The sequence below is a fragment of the Felis catus genome, chromosome A1 (assembly GCF_018350175.1).
Source record: "Felis catus isolate Fca126 chromosome A1, F.catus_Fca126_mat1.0, whole genome shotgun sequence".
NCBI lineage: Eukaryota > Metazoa > Chordata > Mammalia > Carnivora > Felidae > Felis > Felis catus.
Window position 1 is genome coordinate 233,304,101 of NC_058368.1, and position 17,722 is coordinate 233,321,822.

Genomic DNA, 17,722 nt, shown 5'->3' on the forward strand with positions numbered 1-17,722 from the left:
CCAATGTGATTCAGTCCCAAGTACGACCTCAGATGTCACGTCTGGTGTACTCGAGTAACAGTGATCAGGAGTCTCGTTAACTCCTCATTTTAACTCGAGACAAGATACCTGTTCTTGTCTTAGCCAATGACCACAAGCTAGACTTCTCTCATCTGCTAACCGGTAAGTCCTTTATACAAGAGGCACTGGGCACGACCCCTGCTCCCAGCTCCCAGCTCGTGAGAGTGCTCAGGAGGCCAACTACCCCGATAGGGGCTTCGGCAGCCAGGGTGTCCCGGAACGTAAGCCTGGGCCGACAGCTGGCCCCGTGGAAGAGACGGTCAGGAGGGCGAAGCGGCCAGCGGTTCCACAAAGGCACAGGCGGCCGGCAAAAGCACGCTCCCCGGGGCCATGGCGTGTTCGCTAGCACGCAGGGAAATGGGGCGCAGGACAAAGGCTGCAAAGACAGACAGGGCCAGAGCATCGAGAAGCCTCCTGCACACGGACTCTCTGAGTCACCTCAGACTCACTGCAGAAAGAGGAGGAGAACAGAAACGAAGAAAGCCAAGCAATGACATCCTGAATCCCAAGCCTCAAAGAGCCAAGTCCAAACTCTCGGACAAAAGACCAAACTTGCTAGTGATGACTTCCGGTTTCCACGTATTCGGACCATGACATACATATAGATGGTTCTTAAGGACATACACCCGTTAAATGGCACATACAGCTGTCACCACTCCAGGGTTCTTTAGGGACAAAGCAAGTAAGCGAGTCCTCTGTTTCCAGTGCTAAATGAGATGCTAACAGACACTCCTACTTGTCACCCCATGGCTCAAGCACCTCGTGCCCTAGACCCCCCAACAGGAAGGACGAGGTCCCTCCTCTCGTGAGGGGTCACGGGTTTCCAGTGGCTCAGCTCAGGAGCTCTGCCTGAACTATCCTGGGACTAACACACTGCAAGCCTTCTTCACGATGCCAGGCACAGGGCCAAACACACACCGAGCACTCGGAAACCATGTGAGGTAAACGAGCACCCCACTTCTCTGCACGGGTCGCAGGCAGGATACCTTCCCACGCTGGGGTACACGAGCTCCTGAGTTCCTGAGTTCCTCGTTTTTGTGTCCAGATTTTTACAGTGAGAATGTTACTTTTATAGTAAGGAAAAATATGTTTATGTATATTCGCTGTATGGAAAGGTAGAGCTGAACTAAATTGTGAAACGTACTGTGTTTAATCAAGAAGTTCTCATCACAGTGAATTCTAAATTTACTCAAATTACATCCAGGGCTGAGCCTCTCTCTAAAGGAGTTTGCTTCCCAAAGGCTGCATGCAACAAACGACGAATACGACAGAGAGCAGAAATGGCATTGTGGAGGGCACCCTGATGGAGGCACCACCCATGCTCACTGGCGAAGTGCGGCCGGCAAAGTGTCCCCATTTGGATCTGTGTAGGGACGCGGTTGGAAGAAATCAGGTACGAGCATCTTCGAAACGCAGCTCCCAGCATCCTACTGACACCTAGTGGATCATTCTGTCTGCACATTCATCTAGACATCCGTAACCTCCCCGAATCCTTTAATTCTGATTTAACAGTAGGTGACTGTGTGCTTTCACCCAGAAGAGATCCCAACATTAAACAGGCCTGCACCCTCATAAGCTTCCTGTCATCAATTAGAAAAGGTGTCCCTGTGCAGTAGAACACAAGGTCATCTGGGGTCACCTTAATCGCTGATTAACGTGTCACATCAAGTTAACGGCTGGTAAGAATAAGAAAAATGTCATTTCAACAGAAAACACAAAATTTCAATATAAGCACAACCCCAAAAATATTCGTCCATGACAAATACCATACACGCTTGGAAACTCTGGAAAAGATGCCCTGAACGCCGTATCTTCTAAGCCTTCAAAGGGCAGGTAGCAGATTTAATGAATCTTACACAGAGCTAAGTATACTTGCAAACAGTCACCCAAAGAGAAGTACCTTCTTAGGAACTGCTCTTATTTCGAGGCACCAGGTGAGAATGAACTGGAGAGAGCGTCCCTCGGGGATGTGCTGGGGTAAGGCTGCTCCTTTTCAGGCACACAGGAAAGAGTTCATGACACAAAAAATAAAGAATAGAATGTTTCTGCATCCTTAAAAACACAATTACCTGTATTCTTTACGTTACCGTGCTAGCAAGGTACAATAGGATTTGTGGCAATGTTTATCCAGTCAAAAAATTTTCCCAAAATGTTTACAGGGAAAAAAAATCCACTTTGCAAGAATAAATAAACAAAAGAATTATAAATTCAATAGTATTATTAGCCACACCTACCAAATCTAGGTATACCAAACAAGAGGGAAATTATCCAAAGCCAAGGACCAAAACAAACAAACAAAAAAACAAAACCAAAACCAAAAACCAAAATATGGCTCTTGTCCATTAACAATGCATATTATTCTCAAAAAGAATTTTAGAATTGATGAAAATCCAGTTCAAGATTCTAGGCAAATAACTGAAAAAACAAATAATGCCCCTTAATTATGGAAAACTATTTTTATATACTAAATAAGCAATAAATATGCTATGAGAAATACATATTATAAGCAAACCTTAAAAAGGTCCATATAATAAAAGTTTACTGTAGGACAACTCTCGTAGAACTCCACAACAAAATAATGCTAAGTGCAGAAAGCCAACGAACAGACTCGGTTACACTCACGTGTCCTGTCCAGCAGTGTCCCAGTAAGCAGAAAATGCATGATCATCCCACCCCGTGTGATGAGTGTAAAAGTTAAGAAACCGGCAGGCCAGCATGTGCCTGTGTCCCACCCACTGACGGGGTGCCAGGCCTCAGGCCACCTGTGCAGCCATCACACAGGGTTGGGGAAGGAGGGCCTTGCACTGGTCACCTCCCATGCGTTGGTCCAATGACACCTTAAGAAATAACAGATCGGGGCTGTACCTTTCTTCTTGGTGTCACCCTTAATTTTCAAGACGACACAGTGCTCTCTTCTGTCTGTGAGCTGCAGTCTTTGGAGTAGGTGTTGAACCTCAGAATCACTGTTGGGACAGATCACGTTGAAGGCGTCTCCAGGCTGATAGGAAAAATCTGTTTTCTAGAGAAGAACCAACATGGAAGAAAAAAAAAGCACATATGAGTCAAGTGTTTGAGCTGTGGGGTAACAAAAATATGTTTTTATTATATTCTCATTTCAAAATAGGAACTAGAAACAAAATGATTCTAACTTCAAAAAGTAAGCCCAACTGAACAAACCTTTTATTAGGAGTTACTTTTTTTTTTTTTTTTAATTTTAAAGTAACCTATACACCCCGTGCAGGGCTCCAACTCACAACTCCGAGATCAAGAGTCACATGAGTGACTGAGCCAGCCAGGGGCCTCGGGAGTTACTTTAAAGAAAAAAACTTCCATAGTTACCCAGTGTTTTGTTTCGACCATTTGAGTATTTTCTACAATGTTAAAACCTTTCTCATTTAAGGTGACTCAATAAACGTTTTAATCATCAACGTAAAATTCCCTCTCAGGCAAACACGCATATAACGAGCGAGAGAAACTTCTTGAGGCTGTCTGCATTGGTCCTGGATTTCCTTTAGTATTTTCTTTTGGGGAAGAACAAGGGCAGGAGAGACATTGTATTTCTTCCTTACTCAGCAGAAAACGTTACAGCACTTGGCTTTGCTGCTGCGAATGAACGCAGACTGGAAGATCCACGTGCCCCCCACAGCGATTCACAGAGTGACACAGAACGAGTGCAGGATCCGGAGACCCTCTGACCACACGTGCTCACATCCCCGGCCAGTGAGGGACACAGCCTGAAACCCACCTACCGGCCAGCCCTCACCATTTTATGACAAGAGTGTAACACAGAATGAAAAAGAAAACGTTTTGGTATACACAGAATATTTAACAACACTTCCAAAGGAACGGGAAACTACTCAATCGTATGCCAGCAAAACCACTTAGTTTTGATGCCTGTCATTTCTCTCTTCCTATCAGAAGTTCGGCGAAATCTACAGACGGCCCTGACTCCCTTTTCTGAAAGCACAACCCCCTTCCCGGAACCCCCACCGAAATACACAGCTGAGGGACTCTGGAGCCTCCGGCCCTGAGGTCACAGGAGGCCAGTGATTTGGGGCAGGGGCCGGGCAGTGGCTCGTGGATGGAGCTGAGACACAGCACGTGCCCCTAAAACTACATGAGAACGCATATCACCATCTTTCTGGAGGGATCCATGACTTCTCCCGGATTCTCAAGGCACAAGAGCCACCACGACGACGAGGAATGAAGCAGTCAGTGCCCGGCCGGGTCTGAGCTCTGCTCCCGACCACCCTCCGACGACCGGCTGACTGTCTCAGGGCTCTTCTCGAACGGAAATGCCGCTTTGATGCTGCTATTTTTTCATGGCTTACTGAGTGAGGGGACGCTGTTCTCTCCTAGGCGACAGACACTCTATAGGTGGCGCCACTGTTCTCTCCAATCAACTCACCTCCCAGATCCCTCCTCATTGTAGCCCCACCCCCACACACCCCCAAAGTGAAAAGAAAACATGGGGGGATGTGGGGAGAAAACATGGGGGGGTCGAGAATGAGCGGGCCTGGTGTCGGTCAGAGACCGTCCTCCTTCCCGAGCGTGGGGACCCCAGCAGCCCCTCGACAGCACACGGGGCTCAGAGACAGCTTCTGGAACTTACTGAAATGTCCAATTCCACCAGGAGAGTGGTTTTGATGGCATCGTTCGTAGTCAGCTGAACTGCCTTTGAAATTGGAACTTGAAAAACTGGATCCACGGGAGTCACAGATGCTCGGCTTTCCTCCTCGAGAGACAAATGTGATAAAATATCACTAAATGCGATTTCCAATTTTACTCACCATTGCTTCACTTAGTGACTAGGTAAGATCTAAAGGGTCTTAGAAAACATCCTAGCTATTGAAGAATTTGTTTCTAAGGCAAATGGCTACAGACACACGCCTCTCAATCTTTCAGAAGAGATAGCTCATGCAGATCTTAAATGCCTTGGTTATTAGGCACATTTCTGGGATATATATTGAAAACATCAGGCACCAGCATTTTCGTGTAAAGGTCTAACAGTATTCCAAGTAAACTGTGCAAAAGGAGGCAGCGTGCATGCATTATTTCAGGAAGGAGACTGTAAAGGAAAGGACAGAGGTTTAAGGCTGGAAGACGCTTGCAGAGATGTTCCTGAGAACCTTCAGCCTGCTGGGCACTGACGACGGGAATGTTCCGCACCCACCCTGGTCAGCACAGGAGCCACAGACGCATGTGCCTAACAAACAACTCTTATTTTCATTTATTTAACTTTAAGTGGCCACCCATGGCCAGTGGCTCCGGTATTAGCGAGCCCAGGTCTTGGGAAACCACAAAGAAATCCAATTGGTTGCACTATTTCCACCCCTTTCCTACCTTGATGCTCCTCAGCTCTTTTGAAGACAGAAACTTACAAAACGCTAGTCAGTTAACACTGGATACATGGCTAGATGGGAAAACTGGGACAAGCATCAGAGCTCAGAGCCTGACAGTCATGACATAGGGCTACCGGGAGAAGCCCCCTGCCAGAGATAGCCTTCAGCAGGGCTGCTGGGAGCACTGTCAGCAGACGGCCCTCAGCTGGCTTGTGGTCATCTGGGACCCCGGTCATGCCTCCTTTCAGAGGCAGCCCATACACAATGACTAGCTGATGACCATAAAGGCCCAGTCCCTTTGCCCCAACTCTGGCCAACTCTGAAGGGCCATCCCAGCTCCGGAGAACCCCGTGAGATCGGCTGGGGCCTTTGCTGGAACGCCTCGCAGCCCACTTCTCACTGTGCCCACTCCTGCTTCTGCCCCCCCTTTCCCCAAGGTGAGGATCTCAAGGGGATACCCTAAAAATAATCACGTAGTTCGATTTACAGGAACCGAGTCTGTGACAGCCGGTGCTAGAGTGGCTTCAAGATGCTAAAACGGGAGTTTGGAGCTGGATCACCCACCTGGCTGACAACAGCACACGACACTGGTGGCAGAGGGGAGACAGAGCACAAGGCGGCAAGGCGGGAGCTAAGTGGGAGGGCGCACCGTGAAAGGGAACGCACTGGACAGTAGCTGGTGCTGGAGATCTAGGGGGAAATAGCACTGATACGACCAGTCGAGTTGTGGGTTTTACTAAACTTCATTGACACCTCTGGAAAAAAAACACAAAAGCTGAGAAAACACTTAAAAACTAAACGTGGAAGCCAGAGAACATCCTCCACGGCATCCAAAGAAGCTGCTGTCTCTTGCCTCGGGACAGAAGGCTGAGGCCTGTCTCTGATAGGGAAAGAATGGCCTCCTGGCAGCTGACGGGGACATGAGGCTTCAAAATCTTGAATCCCTAGATTCCCTTGAAACTGCTGAGTCTGCAGAAGTGGCTACTTCTTCCTACAGAGAGCAAGAACTCCCTGCTGCGTGAGTCCTCTGCCCTGCAAGCCACGCCCACGCCCCCACTAGGGCATCCCACCCTGGGGGGCTCAGGGCTATGTGGTGGGAAGGCCACGAGGAAGCCTATGAGTTTGACGTGGCCTTCTCCCCCCACGAGGTTAGAGGCCACGAGGAAGCCTGTGAGTTTGACATGGCCTTCTCCCCCCACGAGGTACAAAGGGAGACATCCAGCATCCTGAGAGGAACTGCAGGCACAGATACCATCCCTAAAAGTCGACAGGACCAGGGACGGTCTCCATCCACTTCGCCAACCTGGGCCCTGCAACGACCAGGCGGACCCTCGGGGAGGACGACGAGAAACCACAAGAAACACAAACAAGCGGGAAGCCCCAGCTCGGCCTCCGCGCAGGATGGCTTGCTCTGAGAGATCAGATCCACACGGCCTCAGGCACACAGCGCGTGGACACAGACTTAACCAGTCTGCTCTTCTCCACGTCTCTCCCTAAAGAAGACCACACGCTTCCACGCAGAACAGACTGTGGCAACGCTCCGGCCGGCTGTTATGGCAATCCGGCTCAAGGTGGGACATCTGGACTTGCAGCACGGCACACGAGCCCGTCAGTGCCACGGTGCCCATCAGACCCAACAGGGGACACGTGGCTGGTGTGTGGGCGTCCCCGGGAAGACCCACGCCCTGTGCAGACCGAGGGGCCAGCGCTCTCAGTACAACCTCCAGGAGCCCGACAGCCTGGGGCAGGCCTGCACCTCCCGGCAGAGGACGCACCGATGAGTCCTGTCCGTCACCTCACCTGGGAGAAGCGGGACAGCCTGGGGCAGGCCTGCACCTTCCACACCTGGGATCCTAGGATGGCCGCTCCGACCCCAACACCAGGCGACACACCAGGTAGCAGCCGTGCGGGGTCCGAGTGACGGGGGCTAAGGGGTCCCACGGCCGGTCCCGCAGCCCAGAGGCCACACAGCCCAAGAGCCCCCAGGAAGGGCACAGGTGCTGTGGAGCGGGACTGGCCGCTCTCCCAGGGCTCCTCCCCTCCTCTCCCCTTCCCTAACATGACAACCCCAAGAGGATGGCCTAAAATAAATCTCTGTCCAAGCCCTTATCCTCTAAGCATATCCTTTGGGCAATGTACACAAATATCCCTTAACCGGTTGATATTTTTAAGCCTTTCAACCACACTCCCAGCAACTTACGCTTATTTAATGACACTTCCTGTAACAGACACCTCCTTAGATCCTCCTCAAGCGCCCGGTCAGGCAATCACGTTCACACACGCCTCTGCCACGTGCATCCGTCCCCACAGCGTGCAACAGGGGCCCTGGACCCGCCTGTGCGCCAGGTTCGTTAGAGGCGCTCATGTCGGTTCCCAGACCTGACAAACGTGTACCTACTGTCATCACCTCCGACAACAATTCACGAGATAATCAAGCGGAATGATACCCAATAGTTGTTTATGTATGAAGACTTGTTTATCTGGATGCTTCAGAGAGATGCTATAAACGTTAAAAAACCACCATCATATCAGGTGTCAGAAAACAGTTCTAATATACCAGAAAGTCGTATTTAAATTGCTTCATTAAAAATAAGGAATCGAGGGGCGCCTGGGTGGCTGTTGGTTAAGCGTCCGACTTGATTTAGGCTCAGGCCACAATCTCAGGGTCATGAGATCAAGTCCTGAGCATTGTGTCTGGGTCTGCACTGGGTGTGGAGCCAACTTAAGATCTTTTCCTCTCCCTCTCCCTCTGCCTCTCTGCCCCACGCATGCTCTCCCCTCCCACCCCCCAAAAACATTGAAATAAAAAATCAAGAAACAAGAAATCAGGATGGCTGCATGAGGGTGTGGTTTCCATGAGAAAGCCAGCACGAACTCCACAGTCAGCCACTCTAAAGACAGAGTGTGGCTCTGCCCCAAAAGACTGGCTTTCAATGGAGATGTGTACCAGGCATGTCGAAAGAGTAGTGACGAGAAATGAGATATTATCCAACTTAATGCTCAAAATGTACAGACTTTTTTTAAGTTCATTTATTTAACTGAGAGATGGAGCAAGGGAGCATGTGTGCATAAGCAGGGGAGGAGCAGAGAGAGAGAGAGGGAGATAGAGAATCCCAAGCAGGCTCCACCCTCTCAGCACAGAGCCCCATGTGGGGCTCGATCTTGCAAACCATGAGATCAAGACCTGTGCAGAAATCAAGAGTCAGACGCCCAACTGACTGAGCCACCCAGGTGCCCCCAGATTTACAGACTACTTTAAACTCACTTCCTTATTGGTACAAAAAAATACACTTGACAAAAGAAAGTGAGTTAATATAGGCGAAAACAAGTTTATAAGATGTTGCCAAGAAAATTAATCCCCAAAACGGAGCATCCCAAGACACCAAAAAGCCATGCTGGAAATGAGATTTTACTGTAAAGAAGTGCTTTAAGTTTAGCTGCTAAGGTAATTTCCTGAGTACCCGCAACAAAGAATTCTCCAAAATAACAGAGAAACCGAGCTCTGAACCATTTGCTGCTTCAACCAGAGGTAATGTAATAACACAAACGCTTCTGCAACACACAAACTTTCCCAGAAAGGGGCCGGGCTTCGCAGGCCTCGGTAACCACGTAACCCTGTAGCACAGAAGCAGCCGCAGGCCACGTGGGAACGGACGGGCAGGCCCGTGTTCCAACAAAGCTTTATCTCCGGGATAGGTGGTGGACCAGTTTGCTGCCCTCTGTTGTCATGTAACAACAACAAAACAAACCCCCTGGTGAGTTAACATTCTACAGCACGAGGAATAAAGTAAAGCCACTTACCTGGCCGAGAAGCTCATGTAGATGCACCTGCAAATATTCTGGTGCAAGGGCAGGGATGTTCAGGGAGGCCTGTGACAGTGGGGGAACCGAGTGGGTGAGTGAGGGCTCAGACTCTGCTATCAGAGCACTCGATTGATCTCTGTTCACTGCATTCTGTTCCTGAACCTCAGAATCCCTTCTGCCTGAGTCGGCTAATCTCAGAAGCTCAACTCGTGATTCAATGTGCAATAATTCTGGTTTCACAGGATCCATCCTCTGGGAGGCAGTCGATGCTATCTGGAGAGCTCCGTTTATCTCCTCTTTTCCTCTAGTGGACGTAAAATGCTTCGTGAGGGCGGCCCAGAGTCCGTCAATCCAGGGCTCAACCACAAATTCTAAACTGGATTGTAGTAACAAAAAAGGAAAAAATACAAAAAGGCCTAAGTTCTCCACTTAAATGTGCAATACTAGGGCAACGACAGTCTATTTGGCTGAGCACTATGAAGCGGTCAAAAACACTAGACATAACAATGATTCGGAATACAAAATACACTTGAGATCGAGTTAAGAACACTATTTTGTGTTCGTCGGCACTTCAGCCACAAACAATGTCAGAACGGAAATGAAGCCATTTTAGTAATAGGTAAGAGGAATGGGATTGCTCTTAACTTTCTAAAATATAGTTGGCGATCTTTATTTTAAGCAGCTGTGATTTTAAACAGGCATGCTAAATTCCGAGGCTAACAGAACTCCCCCCAAATCCAAGTCCACTCTAATATCACATGACAATTACATAGCTCAAATGCAACTTCACTTTTTCACCTAATTTACTGACCTTTTTTTCCCCCTAGAGATTAGAATATCACCATGAAATCACTCCAGATTAATGCTATTTTGACTAAGTATAAATAGTTCAAATCTTCAACCGGTTCTGGATATTTTTGATAAAATCTGCAGCAAGTCTGAACATAAAGGAAAAAACTAATAATCCTTTAGGAAAGTTGGGTGAATCATAGGTAGGTCTTAAAATGTGGTAGTGTATTTGCCAATAAACAAAGTAGGGTAGGCCCACAGTAACATCTATTTCCTGAACTGAGAAACTTGTGGATCGGAACCTTGGAAATAACCTTCTTCTCATTTTTAGTCACAACTCAAAGGACATATCAAATAAATTCTAATTCATAAACTTAAATGGCAGGAGAAGGCACATTCCAGGCCTCTGTCTTCATAGGACTCTGGCTATAAGCTCATTAGATTCACTAGGTGCTCACAGCTCAAAATTTGGTTCCATGCTCCACATCCACCCCTCCGAGCCTTTGGCAAAGCAAGTACCCAAAACTCTTGAGTTCCACGATGGCTACTCCATCGAACACACCATTCTCAAGGCTCAGAGATATTGAGACGATGACACTGTCGCGGGAGAGCTAATGTCCGTGGAGTACTGACTACATGGCAGACATTCTTCTAAGAGGACAGCCTGTGTCAGTTCATCCAGTCCTCCCCAAAACTCTCCACAACACACACTGTTATTCTCTAGTTCACACAGGGAGAGATGGTAGCACGAGAGGGGGAAGTAACGTGACCAAAGTTTCACGGTCACTAGAGGCGGTGGATAGTTCCGGATCTGGATGCAGGGATTTGGACCCCACGCTGCATCCTGAACCCATCAATGTGGTGACGGGTACACTAAGCCAGGATATCTTTTTGAAAACAATTTTAGACGAGGGTAAGTTCAAGTAAGGTGGTAAGGTTAAAAGTTTCAGAGATGCAGGTTAATACACTTAAGAATTTTAATTTTTTTTTTAACGTTTATTTATTTTTGAGACAGAGAGAGAGAGCACGAACAGGGGAGGGGCAGAGAGAGAGGGAGACACAGAATCTGAAACAGGCTCCAGGCTCTGAGCGGTCAGCACGGAGCCCGACGCGTGGCTCGAACTCATGGACCGTGAGATCATGACCTGAGCCGAAGTCGGACGCTCAACCGACCAAGCCACCCAGGCGCCCCAAGAATTTTAACACTCCATCCAGTAAATGCACAGGGAAACAATGCCCCTGACAAGACGTAAAATATGGGCTCAGGGAAAGGCCCAATGGGTTCTAGAAGAAGTTAGCAAGTAAACGGCTCTTATGAGACAAACAATGGGAGGTAACAGGATTCTGACAAAAAACCCACCAAAAAAAAAAAATCAATATAAAGGAACAAAACTAAAAGGTGAAGACACAAGGCAACACGGTCGAGCTCTGTCACAACTAAGAACGTGCGTGCTGAGATCTGGAAGCGTCCACAGCATCGCAGCTGCAGGAAATGATGGAGGGAGCGGACACGAAGGGTGGGTTACGTGGAGCCACACTCGTGCGAGGTGGCGCTATGCAGAAAAGCAAGACATTTGCTGACTCTGTCATTATTCATAAAGAAAAATCAAGTGGGTATGAATTTAATACACGCACCGAGTAGGAAAAAGCAAGCGGGTATGCTGTAATCTGGCTAAAATGGCCAAAGGCTAAGTGATAAACTAAGGCGGAGCACGACATCTAGAAGACCTTTGAGCAGACACATGAAGAGGATTTGAGAGGCCGCACATGCAGTGAAATACTGAACTGTAAAAACGAGAATAATCTAATGGAAGCAGGAATTCTATTTCTGGCCGGCATGGTGGCAAATGGCCATTAAGATGGCGAGGGAGAGAGCCTCGGCACCCAGAGTGCCGGGAAGGCCTCTGGTCTGTGTTCTCTGCTGGTGATGCGTGGCCTGCCGGGCGCCCTCCACGTGAGGACCTGCATGCAGTCACCCCTGTGCGCGCGGCAGGGAAGCAAGCGCACGTGCTATCGAAGTTCCTAAAAAAAAAATGTGGACTTTCACAAAGACCTACACGCTTCAAGATAAACATAACGGTACTGGGGTGGTTTTTCAAATTTCTTCCGGTAGCAGCTACTGAGATGAGTGAGGCACTTAAAGTCAACAGAATACGTACATGAAGCTCCGGCTGATCTCTGGCCCTAGAGCTAAAAAAGCTAAGGAAATGAAAATACCACTTTCAAAATAAAAGCTTCAGTGCTAAATCAAAAGTCATCACATTTTAGAACCTCACAGACTTTCATCAAGTACCAGCAGGGGCTGAGCAGAAACCGCATAGTCTGTCCTTACCCCACGCAGTCATCTGCGTGTCCAGTGGCGTAGAAATGCTGGGCACCGAGTTCCTGAAGTCGCTTATCGATGATTTTCCCGCCATTACAGAAGTATGTGTATTCTGAATCGCCCAGCCCTAGGAGCCCAAACGGGTTGTTAGTGCACCGTAAGATTTAAAGAAGGTACATAGAACAGATAGAGTATTTTAAACAACATTCTACATGCTGATTAACGAATACATAACGTATAGCTTCATGTTTTCTGAGGTTTTCCTTGAGTAATACTAAGCATGCAAACGATCGTCTTCTATCTTACCATGTTAAAGTATCAGATGCATCGAAACACAAACAAGTACTTCTTGGCCACCGTTAACAAAAATATGTTCACATGTTTGTTTACGCGAATCTGTAAAAATGTGGAAACCTTAGGGGCGCCTGGGTGGCTCAGTCGGTTGAGTGTCCGACTTTGGCTCTAGTCACGATCTCATGATTCATGGGTTCAAGCCCAGGGTCAGGCTCCATGTTGACAGCTCAGAGCCTGGAGCCTACTTTGGATTCTGTGTCTCCCTCCCTCTCTGTCCCTCCCCTGCTCTCTGTCTCTCTCAAAAATAAACATCAAAAAAAAAAAAATTTTAATGTGGAAGGAAACCTTAAAACGAGAATTAGATACGTTAAAAAAAAAAACATAACAGCTGTCTTTGCAGACTTTTCTGATCTAGTGAGAGGTCTGCAAACTGCAGCCTGTGGGCCAAATAAATACCGTTCGCTGTCTTTCTTCACATAAAGTGCTGGAACACAGCCAAGTCTATCTGTGCACGTAGCATTCATGGCAGCTATCAAGCCACAACAGCAGAGGGAAGTAGTTGTTATAAAGAACACATGGTCCACAAAGCCCAAAATATTTAGCAGCTGGTCCTCTACTGATTTTACTGACCCCTCATCTAGAGCAGAGACAGGTAATATATAATCACTTGCCATGTTTCTGTGTGAGGTGAATTAGGAACTGCTTCTGTGTCTCCTGGTAAGAAAATGGACTAACATCTTCATACTTGGTTAAAAATTTAAAATTAAAATGGTCAATTTCTCACTTAATCATCTCCATGTACCTTCCCAACAAGAACATGGGGAGCTTTTGGAGGGAGGGGGGCATAAACGGACTAAGAATGACCGGAAAGGTTGGGATGGGCTTCAGTCTATACTTTTTTTCAAGGAATTTTTTTAAAGCAACATGTGTTCATTCTTGAAAAGAAATCAGAAAAACTTGAATAAAAACATGTAAGTACTCTAAACCCCCCTCTTATTTGAATAAGTTCTGTAAGACAGAACCTAGTCAGCGTCATAACCTCAAATTTCTGATCAGTCACTTAGCATAATCCATCCTTACCAGATACCCTCCACAAAATAATTCTCAAAGAGCATTCAAAGAACAATACAGATCACAAGCCAGGAATATGGGCTCTGAATTCTCTCTCTGGTGTCCTATCTTGCTGAGCTGGTCTTTCTGATCCTTTATCTTAGTTTTTTAACCTATACTTCACAGAAACTTAGACGCCAGTGTTTCCCAACCTGGGATACATATTAGAATCACCTGGGAGCTTTTAAAAACCACTGATGCCAAGGCCCCACCTCCAAGCAATTAAGTCAGAGTCACTGGAGATGGGCCCGGGTAACAGATTTCAAGGAAAACTCCCCTGGCTGGTCCTAATATGTGGCCGAGATTAGAAATCATACTAGGGGAGTGACTCCTAGGGAAATCAGATCGACCTGGGAGCCTGTTTTTAAAAAAAAAAAAAAAAAAACACACAAAAAACAATAAAACAGCATTTAAAGTTGCTCCTTCAGGGATTCCTTTCATTTTTAACCAAGTTTGGGATGGAGACTAGCCGCTGATAGTCAGAAAATGTCCCCTGGCCCCAGAGAGGCGCTGCTGTGGGGTGAAGCCAGGGGACTCATTTGCAGAACACAGCACAGTATTTACACTTACGTGTTTTACACATTTCTATAAATAACAAACAAAAACAAGACCTCTACAGCTACACACCACGGTTTTGAAGGATACATTCAGATACCAGAAATCAAACCTGTAATAACTGAGGAGAGTCAGAACCAAAATACAGTCCGTACCCAGTAATCCATACCGCAGGTGAGCAAAGAAATCCACTGGCAGTGCCTTGTCCTGGATTTTCTTGACGAACTTGCGAGCGGTGTCGGGTGGGTCTCCCGTGCCCGTGGTAGAAACAACGACGACGAGAGGCGCCGTTTCGGTTTTCAGATCGTACTAGAAGACAAGCAGGCACGTCAGGGATCTACAGCCGTATGTAGTTTCGACTTAACGCATCGGCCACGCAACCGGCTTAGTCTCTATCCTGAACTGGTCACCTGTACTGCGCGTTGTTTAACGGCAGAGAGGGTGCGGAGCATGGTCACTCTGGGAAGGTGCACATCCCACTCCTCAGACACCAGGGAGCCTGGCTAAGTCCTCACTCCCTCAGGGCTCTGGGGGGCTGGGGATAGCGTCAGTGGTAAGCCGAGATCGTCCGCGTTTCCGTGTCTTACAGATCAGGTTTCTTCATCCTAATTCTCACCTAAATTTAAATATTCCAAGAAGAGCACTTCACCATCTGTATCATGAGTCCAGAGCTCTACTGAGCATGCAGATCCAAGCTGCTTCTGAGGAATTCACTTATTTCTCAGGCGGACACAAGGATCTGAGCTAACGTTTTTCCAGGTGATTCAATGCTTACAGGACGCGGTGCAAATTGTGTATTAAACTTCTACAGTCTGTTAAAGTAACTCCACCTTGAAAAGGACGACCTCGACCTAGGAAGTAGAAAGCTATCTGTTTGAACTTGGATCAGGAACAGCTGGAGAAGTCAATCAGCTGGGACCGCACACGTGACTAACAAGGCACTAAAACACTCACCGAATTTTCAAGTAGCCGCTGATTTGGGTGGTGAGGCGACCCTAGGGGCCAAATCCAGGCCAGTTACACGGTGCAGACAACTCTGTTTTTGTTCCTATTCTATCATGTGGCATCCGCTACACCAACTCTGAAGTAACCACAGGATTACAGAACCTGCTGATTGGCGGTGTCCTCCAGGATGCTCCCTGCTGGCTCACCTTGGCCCTCACACAGGAAGGAACCAGGTGGCTCTCCTATGAGCAGAGTTTATAATTCAAGTGTGCTGCCGACAGTCTAGTCTTCTGAACCAGAGATGTGGGAAAGGACAGAGGAGCTTATGAACTTGAGTGTACCGGCAGGGTAACTTTTAAAATACTAAGCTAAATTTGACTCATGAGTGGCTGGTACATCATCTTGTGCTGGTATGAAAAGCTGTTAGTTGCTATGAACCGGACTGTATAAAACAGTAAAACTGCAGGACTCAATCCCACAAACTGAGAGAAGAATATACGTGTGTTATGATCTCACATAACCTAAAGTATGAACTTCTGCAGACACTGAACGTAAAAATAAGCAGTCCTTGACCTAAAGAAGCCAAATCTTCTCTAGATCCTTCCACTTCGACTTTAAATTTTATTCCACAGAACAATTACATGGTCCTTGGGGCGCCTGGGCGGCTCAGTCGGTTGAGCATCCAACTTCAGCTCAGGTCATGATCTCGCTGTTAGTGAGTTCGAGTCCCGCAGAGGCTCTGCGCTGACAGCTCGAAGCCTGGAGCTGCTTCGGATTCTGTGTGTGTGTGTGTGTCTCTCTCTCTCTCTGCCCTCCCCCCCTCCACACACCTCCCCACTGCCACTGGCTTTGTGCATGAGCCCATGACTTGCTCTTTCCCAAAAATAAATAAACTTGAAAAAAATTCCATGGCCCTTCATTTGCAGGAACTCTGACATGAATGCCAAGTCTTTATTTTGAGACATGGGATTTGTGAGTTGGAAAGCACACACAAGTGCACGCAAACACGTCTCATTTGTTGGCAAAGCCACCCCAAGAACCAAGAAAACCAAGGCAAGCATTACGACTTCTGCTTACGGTTAACAGTTACTTGCTTCGATTTGGGGGACAGTTTAGTCTAATTCAAACATACACTTATATGCTTAAAAAAATGGCAGAAATCTTACAACACAGTTGATAAAATAAATTTCTGAATGTGGTGGGGGAGAAAAGGATTATGGTGGCATTCAGCACCTTGCTTTGCTGTTTAACATTCCCTCCCAACCAAAATACTGCAGGCACAAAACACACGATAAAAACCACATGAGAAACCACTTACCTTATCTGACTCACTGATACAGTGAAGATCTGCAGAAAATCCATGCACAAATGCTTTTTCACAGATCTCCTCTGCTATGGCCTTTGCTTGTCCCTGCTGCGTCGCATAGAGCAGCAAAAACCTCCTCATCACTTTGAGGCATATGCTTCACCTGTAACAATTACACTGAAAAAAGAAAAAAAAAAAAAAGAACAAAAACAGAAAAAAGGGATTTTCTTTTTAATTAAGTAGTACACCACAGGCATTAATTCTCCCTCACAATCTTTTTTAAGTCTCCACCAATATCCACACATACGAAAGAGACTTCTCTAGATCTGTTAGCATTAATTCTCAGTGAGTCTTAAAAAGAGAGAATTCATTTAACCACGAGTGAAGCTTTAAGTTCAAGGCTCGGAAATCAGTTTCTGGGGTCAGGCTACTTGGGCTTGAATCCAGGGTCCATCATTCAAAACGAGAGAACTTCAGGCAAGCTTTTCAACTGATCTGTGCCTCAGCTCCCTCACCCTTACGATGGGGACAATTGTACCCACCTGACAAAGACGTGCTAGCTGCAAAGACTTGAACAACAGCTGAGACACGGCAGTGTTCACTACGTCTTAGACATTTTTATTTAAAAAAAAATGTAAAGGGTCACCTAGGTGGCTCAGTCGGTTAAGTATCTGACTTCAGCTCAGGTCACGATCTCACCGTGCCCAAGGCTGGGCTCTGTGATGATGGCTCGGAGCCTGGAGCCCGTTTCAGATTCTGTCTCCCTCTCTGTCTCTGCCGTGCTCTCTCAAAAATAAACAAACGTTAAAAAAAAAAAAAAATTAAAAATAAAATTCCAATGAAAGTTGAGGATTCTGTTCCTACATGATCCTAACGCCGAATAAACCGATCAAAGTACTGAAGTTAATCTACATACTCTGCTTTATGGTTTAATTCAATATCAAACATATGTGGGCGCACAGGTAGATACACTTACATATGTACAAAGAGAAAATATTTCCAATCCACTCAAGCTAGTTTATATGTTTTCCTGGAAAAGAAAACCAGGAGTAAAATAAGAAACACTCACAGGCTTATCCAGTATCTAAAACTGGGGAATTGTTAACTTGTGGGGACAGATGTCACCAAATCAAATCTTGGCTCTTCCAGAATGAACCATCAGCAGGTTTATGCTCCTCTGACCAGTTACATCCA

At 46.9% G+C, this 17,722-nt stretch overlaps 1 protein-coding gene across 5 annotated transcripts in view; it reads right to left on the reverse strand.

Annotated features, from left to right (window-relative positions):
* Positions 1–17,722, reverse strand: part of MTRR (5-methyltetrahydrofolate-homocysteine methyltransferase reductase) — a 55,525-nt gene that overhangs the window by 14,737 nt on the left and 23,066 nt on the right. For 4 of the 5 annotated variants that reach the window (XM_045038941.1, XM_006928111.5, XM_019812938.3 and 1 more), the window contains exons 2-8: positions 16,541–16,705; positions 14,433–14,586; positions 12,328–12,445; positions 9,204–9,582; positions 4,673–4,795; positions 2,926–3,079; positions 1,961–2,049 (exon numbers count right to left, since the gene is read on the reverse strand). In XM_045038941.1, the coding sequence (XP_044894876.1) occupies positions 1,961–2,049; positions 2,926–3,079; positions 4,673–4,795; positions 9,204–9,582; positions 12,328–12,445; positions 14,433–14,586; positions 16,541–16,669 (1,146 nt within the window). In that variant the 5' untranslated portion in view covers positions 16,670–16,705. Of the gene's footprint in view, positions 1–1,960; positions 2,050–2,925; positions 3,080–4,672; positions 4,796–9,203; positions 9,583–12,327; positions 12,446–14,432; positions 14,587–14,687; positions 14,894–16,540; positions 16,706–17,722 lie in introns of those variants that run through there. The other variant, XM_045038947.1, reaches the window with a different exon arrangement.